The 6991-nt window shown below is 44.8% G+C and overlaps 1 protein-coding gene across 1 annotated transcript in view; it reads right to left on the minus strand.

The window, feature by feature from the left end:
* The window catches only part of tcf25 (TCF25 ribosome quality control complex subunit), a 35966-nt gene extending 33062 nt beyond the window's left edge, over positions 1-2904 (minus strand). The window contains exon 1 of the mRNA XM_073070204.1: positions 2562-2904. Within this exon, the coding sequence (XP_072926305.1) occupies positions 2562-2732 (171 nt within the window). The 5' untranslated portion in view covers positions 2733-2904. The remainder of the gene's footprint in view (positions 1-2561) is intronic.
* Between the last annotated feature and the right edge of the window lie 4087 nt (positions 2905-6991).

A 6991-nucleotide genomic window follows, 5' to 3' on the forward strand; every position in this document is an offset into this window, starting at 1 on the left:
ATGAATGTATTCCTGATTGTATCAACCCAAAATTAGCATTTTGATTTATTTACAGGAACAAACTGAAATAAGCCTCCAAATATAGAATAGCATGGCAACAATAAGAGTTGGCTAACCACGTCCATAATTAGACTTTAATAATTATTAACGATACAAGTATTATGAAATTAATTTGGGCTTTTTCTGACATCCTGTTTGTCAGAAATAGGTTAATTCAGTATTTGCTTCAGGTAGCCACTTTTTAATAAACTGCTTGCAACCTTATTCCAAATTTATTCTCCAGGTCTTTTCAGTTAGTGGTAAGTAATCTTGAAACAATGCTCCAAGCGAAGACCAACATATAGCATAAATAAAGCCTCTTATTATCTTAAAAACAAAATTTCACAATCTGAGAGGGGAAACTGTTCATCATCTCAGTCTTAAATAGATGTCCTTTGTCTTTGAGGTGATATCCTCACTCATCTATTCAGGTAAATAGCTGAAGAAATGTATTCTTCTACACTTCAAAAGAAATAGAGCCATCTTGCTCAGTCTTTCCTTGTGGTGCCATAGCTGGTAGACCTGCTGCTTCAGAGCTCTGCTACTGTCTGAATGGAATCTGCATCTCCACACCAACCCCCCCCCCCCCCCCCCCCCCCACCGGCGAGTATGTGGGCTTCCTTCTAACAACCTGTAGAATGGAAGGTTAGGTGGCCACTGTAAAATGACTCTAGTGTATAGGTGAGTGGTAGAATCTTTGGGGTGGTAGTGGGAACAGTTGTTAGGAATGGAAGAGAGTAAAATAGAATTAACAAGGGGCTAGGGTAAATGGGTTCCTGATAGTTGGCATTGATTGAGAGCACCAAAGGACCTCTGAAACCATAACTTCTTCATCCCAGGAATGAAAATAGTATTTCAACTGCATATACTGCCTCCTAGTTTAGCATTTTAATTTTTGTCCTGTTTAAATCTCCTTCAGACATGCTCATTGCCTTCTTTCAGTACGCCATTCATTCTGCTGACACAGACCTCCCCTTTATTCTCCCCACCTCTCTCTCTCCTCCAACTTAAAATTGATTTCTTTTGACTTGATACCTTTTTCGAGTTATGATGAATGATCTTCAAACCAAAAATCTATTTCTCTCTCCTAAATGCTCGATCATTTTCTGCTCTTATTTCAGATTTCCAGCAACTGCAGTTTTTCCACTTGTTATCTCATGGTCCAGCAATCTCTCTCAGTTCAATGAGGAAGGCAAGAGGGCATGTTTGGGGCAATTGGAAATGTCATGAATAATGAAGTGTAAAAAAAATGTTGTAGTTTGCACTAAGCGATCCTAGACCAAGCAGACATACACCACAGTAGCATAGGGGTTAGTGTGATGTTATTACAGCTCTGGGCATTGGAGTTTAGGGTTTAGTCCCAGCATCCTCAGTAAGGAATCTCTGTACATCCTCCCTGTGGAATGCATGCCCTTCCCCCCCCCCTTTCCTCCCACAGCCCATGCAGGGTAACTTCACTGGCCATTGTAAACTGTCCCGTGATCAGGTTAGGGTTAAACTGGGGCTGTTGGGCAGTGTGGCTGGAAGGACCAGGGTCTATTCCGAGTCGCATCTCTAAATAAATAAACAGACTGCAGCCTTATCCAGCCCTAAATGGTGGCCTATTAAAGTACTGATGAGAGGAGTACCCAGTAACATTCCCATCCTCAGTGCTGGCGGAGCTCAACATGACAGACACGGCTGGGAGTATTTGCAATTGTGGTCAGCACCGCATGGATGATCTTCGCAGCTTCTCCCAAGATCCACATAATCAGAGAATTCACCCTTCAGCCAATTCGATTCACATCACATGACATCACGAATGCGACATGAGTATTTCAAACAGCAAAATGCACGGGACGAGATGACAAAGCAGCTATATCAGTGCAGCTTTTCATTCCAGATCCAGTTGCACCTCAGATTGAATTGAATTGATCAAGCTGTTCCACTTACAACACCGGTACTGACTGAACAATATGGAAAGCTAACCAGATACGTCCTGCCCAGAAAAAGCACAGGGCAAATCCAATTTGGCTAACTACCACTGTATCAATCTCTATCACTCACTTATGAGGTGGCATTTTCTCACATATGACCTACACACAAATTCCCAGTTTGGCTTTAACTTGCATTAACGGACTCCAAATCCTTTCACAATTGGTCCAAACATGAACGAAAAAACTGAATTCCAGAAATGAGACATAACTGACCTTGAAATCCAATCAATCTTTGGCCGAGTGTTGCGTCAGTAAGTCCTGGTAAAACGCAAGTCCTCACCCTTGCACCCTAAGAATCAATATTGACCAGGAATTTCAACTGGACAGTGACATGAAAATTGTAGCAGCTCAAAGAGTGGATGTCCCATAAATGGATGATTCGCCTCTTGAGTCTCAAAGCTTTTTTTTATCACTATAAACTACAATTCTCAAGAAGACAGTACTACACAGAAGAAACGGGTCCACTTAACCAATACCCCAACAATAACTTCTATTCCCCGTTCTAGCCCCCGTAATTCCGATCATATCTAGCCCGCTTACACTCACCGCTCGGTACAAGTCGCCAGCCGCCGCTTTCTGTTTCTTTTTCCGCCGCTGTTTGCGGAACGGTGCGTGCTCCAGCGGCAGCTCCTCTTCCTCCTCTCCCCGCTCCACAGGGAGACTCAGCGGCTCCTGTACCCGTTCCCCGCGCAACTTCCGCAGGCTCCGTGAAGACATCGTGCTGGGCCGGGGCTCGTCGAGCTGCCGGTCCTGCACCGTTTTCTGGTGTCCGCGGGGGTCTAGAACCGTGTGCCGGTGTCCCTGGGGTTTGAAGAACTTCGACTCGGACCGTAGGCTGGGGCAACGGATTGGGTCTACGCCATCTTCCCTTCTGGGCTCGTCAGCGACGACGGTGGCCGCGAAGTCCCATTCGACGGGTGGAGAAATTCGATACGCGCCCAGAGCGGCGGCAGGCTCCGTGCAAGGTGATAGTGACATGAAACGATTACTTCCAGAGGAGGGAACCCCGCCTTTTTCTTATCAGGGTAATCGATAGAAACCAGAGCACAGCTCCTTTCATTTTTTCTTTCGCTTTGTCCCCAAATGTCAATTGCAACTCAAAATATCCTTCAACTGAAATGTTTCTCACTGATCGCGGGCGCCGCTGATTTGAATATTTCCACATTTTTTTTTCTTTTCACTTCACGAAAACAATAGTGCAAAATGACGTTTTGATATAGATGAAGTTCTGGTCAGGTTTGTGAATTATCGCTACAGTTTCTGTTCCCTCAGCTTTACTTTCCCGTCATCTTTTTGAAAACTTACAACGCTAAAACGCAAAACAAATAGTTTCATGGAGTCATGGAAACTGGTCCATTCCTGTTAAAGCCATTTGCCATGTTTGGCCGCTAAACCGTTCATATCATGTGCAAGTATCTCTTCAAAAATTGTTATTGTATCTGCCTCAACCATTTCCTCTAGCAGCTCATTCCAGGTACTTCCTTTCTTTCTTTTTCAATCTTTTTATTAGTATTAATAATATTATGAACAAAATACAATTGATATATTAATAAAGGGATTACAAACATACAAATTCCCATTACACATGAAAGAATACATAAGCAACAGGTACTTCCTTATGAGTGCCTGTGCGTGTGTTTAGGCAGATTCCCACCCCTACACAAAATCACAATCAGCTTTACTATCACCAACAAATTGGTTAACTTTGCGGTAGCAATACAATGCAATACATGATAAGAGAGAGAGGGAAAAAGACAATTGCGAATATATACAAGTTATTTTAAATAAGTAGTGCAAAAAAGAGGAAATAAAAAAAAAGTAGTGAGTTAGTGCTCATTGGTTCAATGTCCATTCGGAAATCGGGTGGCAAAGGGGAAGAAGCTGTTCTTGAATCACTGAGTGTTTGCCTTCAGGCTTCTGTATCTCCTTCCCGACGGTAACAATGAGAAGTAGGCGTGTTCTGGGAGGTGGACGTCCTTGGTGATGGACGCCACCTTTCGGAGGCACCGATCCTTAAAGATGACCTGGATATTATGGAGGCTAGTCCCGAATTTTACAATTCTCTGCAGCTTACTTCGATCCTGTGCAGTGTCCCGCACCCGATACCAGACGGTAATGCAGCCAGTCTTACTGACATTGAGGCCGCTGGTGCGACACCACTCAACTAGCTGATCTATCACGCTCTTGTACACCATCTCGTCGCCATCTGAGGTTCTGCCAAGAATGATGTATCATCAGTAAATGTATAGGTGGAATTTGAGCTATATCGAGCTACATAGCCATAGTTGTAAAGAGAGTAGATAGATCAGTGGGCTAAGCGTACATCACTGAGGTGCACCAGTGTCTGCCAGGTGGAGATGTTATTTCCAACCCGCAGCTATTGTGGTCTTCTGGTTAGGAAGTCGAGGATCTTTAGTTATAACCTATACTTTTATAAGATATACTACAAGATATATTTATGAGATATACTGTATAAAAATACTTATAAGATGTACAACCAGGACATGTATTATACCAGCAATTCAATACATTCCTTACAATGCATTTTCACCACTCATGGTTCTTCCTTAAACAACACATCATTAAAGTCTTTGAGAAGTATTTACATAGGACATAACTGTGTTCGTTAGTAGTTGTGTGGTCACAGAACTTTATAGTGGTGGCATTGAAATTGCATGTAATCCTGCAGCTGGGAGTTTGCTAGCATCCAGGCTGGGGCAGCTGCAAGGGCTGTCTCAGCTTTATTATCAGAATCTGGGCAGCAGTTCTGTCCCTCCCCCTGTCATTAACAGCTCCTCACACTATCTCCTTATTCTGGTACCAGCAAGACAATTAACAACTAAATGGGATTGTCTAGCCCTTGTCTGTTTCTTCTTCTTCTGGCTGTCCATCCCATAGGATGTTGATGGTTCCTTTCAGTCAGTTAGCGGGGTTTGAGGATACCCCACTCCTCAGAAAGGAACAGCGTGTGCATGAATGGATTTTAGGTGAGTAGGGGGTTGCACAGGTCCAGACCCACCCTCTCGACATCCCCTCCCAGATCCAGTGGCATGGTGGGGTCCAAGACGGCTGGGGGATGTTCTGTTACAGTGAATGGCCAGATCAAGCTTCGATGCGAGGGATGCTGTTTCCGCGCTTCACGGCTTGTGTTTGCTAGATGGCCGTTGACCCTATGAGAGGGTTCACCCGCCCTTTGACAGGTCCTGTTTTTCATCATGCAGGTGTTGAGCCACCCTGCTCACCAGGCGAGCCTGTGGGGGAGCTGGTTTAGCCGCCGACCACCCGACCATGCCACAGGTGGTACTGGCTCACATGGTACCAGTAGCACTCAGACGAGTCCTGACCATACTGCTTACTCATGTGCTAAATGTCCAAACTGTTTGCTAGACGGTAGAAAGTTTACGAACATCAGCTGGCTGTGAAGCAGCATGACCACCTCTCACTAGTTTCTTTCCATGAAGATCAAGAGGGGACAAATTCGACTGGGCATCATTGAAAGTCATGGCGCAAGCAAACATGCGGCATGCAAGGGAATTCCTAGAAGCATGGCTTTCCACAAGCATGTAGACCTTGATCACATTTATGAGCCAATGTGGGCAAAATTCCAGACTGCAACGCACAAAGTTCGCCATGCCACCCATCAGTGACATCGGAGGACACACCACAATTAACAGCGCACTGATGATATCTCCTTGTTTGGTGAGAAACTGTTTGCAAGTAAATTGCCAAGATCAGAGATCCCAGCCAAAGTTGAATGAGGCTGAAGGAATGCTAGATAGGACATACGGAGAGGTAGTTACACCCAAGGCACAGGACACAGCAAAATGGGTGGCATTCAGGAAGGGGAAAAGGGTTAAGGAGCCAGTGCAGAGTACCCCTGTGGCCATCCCCCTCAACAACCGGTATATCACTTTGGATGCTGCTGAGAGGGATGACCTAACAGAGGAAAGTCACAGTGGTCAGGTCTGTGACTGAGAAGGGAAGAGGCACACTGTGGTGATAGGGGATTCATTAGTTAGGGGGACAGACAGGAGGTTCTGTGGGCGAGAATGAGATTCCCAGATGGTATGTTGACTCATGGGTGCCAGGGTTAGGGATATCTCAGATCAAGTCCTCAGTGTTAAGTGGAGGGTGAACAGCTGGAAGTGGTGGTCTACGTAGCTAGCAATGACATGGGTCGGATATGTGACGAAGTTCTCCACAGGGAGTTCAAGGAGTTTGGTGCTAAATTAAAGGGCAGGATCTCCAGGGTTGTGATCTCAGGATTGCTACCTATGCCAAGTGCTAGTGAGAGTAGAACTAGGAAGATTATACAGTTTAACACGCAGCTAAGGAGTTGGTGTAGGAGGAAGGGCATAAGATTTTTGGATCATTGAGCTCTCTTCCAGAGAAGGTGGGGCCTGTACAGAAGGGATAGTTTGCACCCAAAATGAAGAGGAGCTAATATCTTGGTGGGAAGGTTTGTTAACACTTCATTGTGGGGCTTAAACTAGAGTTGCAGGGGGATGAGAACCAGGATGCCAGAACAGTTAGTGGAGAGGTTGTGGAGGTAGATGTTGATAAGACCTCAGACAATGTTAGGAATCAAAAGGTTGAGCATGGTGCGACTAGTGTTCTGAGCTGCACATATTTCAATGAAAGGGTTATCATAGGAAAGATGGATAATAGCGCTGAAGATGAGGTAGCTGGCTTACAAACAGAGGAAGTGTCTAGTGAGGAGAGGCTGTTGATAAGGCAAACTTGCAGTCAACAGGATGAGTTGCAATGTAAAAAGTGGACAAAATCAAAAAGGGTGAATACGAGACTGAACGTGTTACGTTTGAATGCGCACAGTATATGGAATAAGGTAGATGAACATAGCATAGTTGGCAGGTATGATGTTGTAGGCATCACTGAATCATGGTTGAAAGATGGTTATAGCTGGGAGCTTAATGTCCAAGGATACACGTTGTATTGAAAGGATAGGCAAGAAGGCA

The sequence above is a fragment of the Hemitrygon akajei genome, chromosome 17 (assembly GCF_048418815.1).
Source record: "Hemitrygon akajei chromosome 17, sHemAka1.3, whole genome shotgun sequence".
Classification (NCBI taxonomy): domain Eukaryota; kingdom Metazoa; phylum Chordata; class Chondrichthyes; order Myliobatiformes; family Dasyatidae; genus Hemitrygon; species Hemitrygon akajei.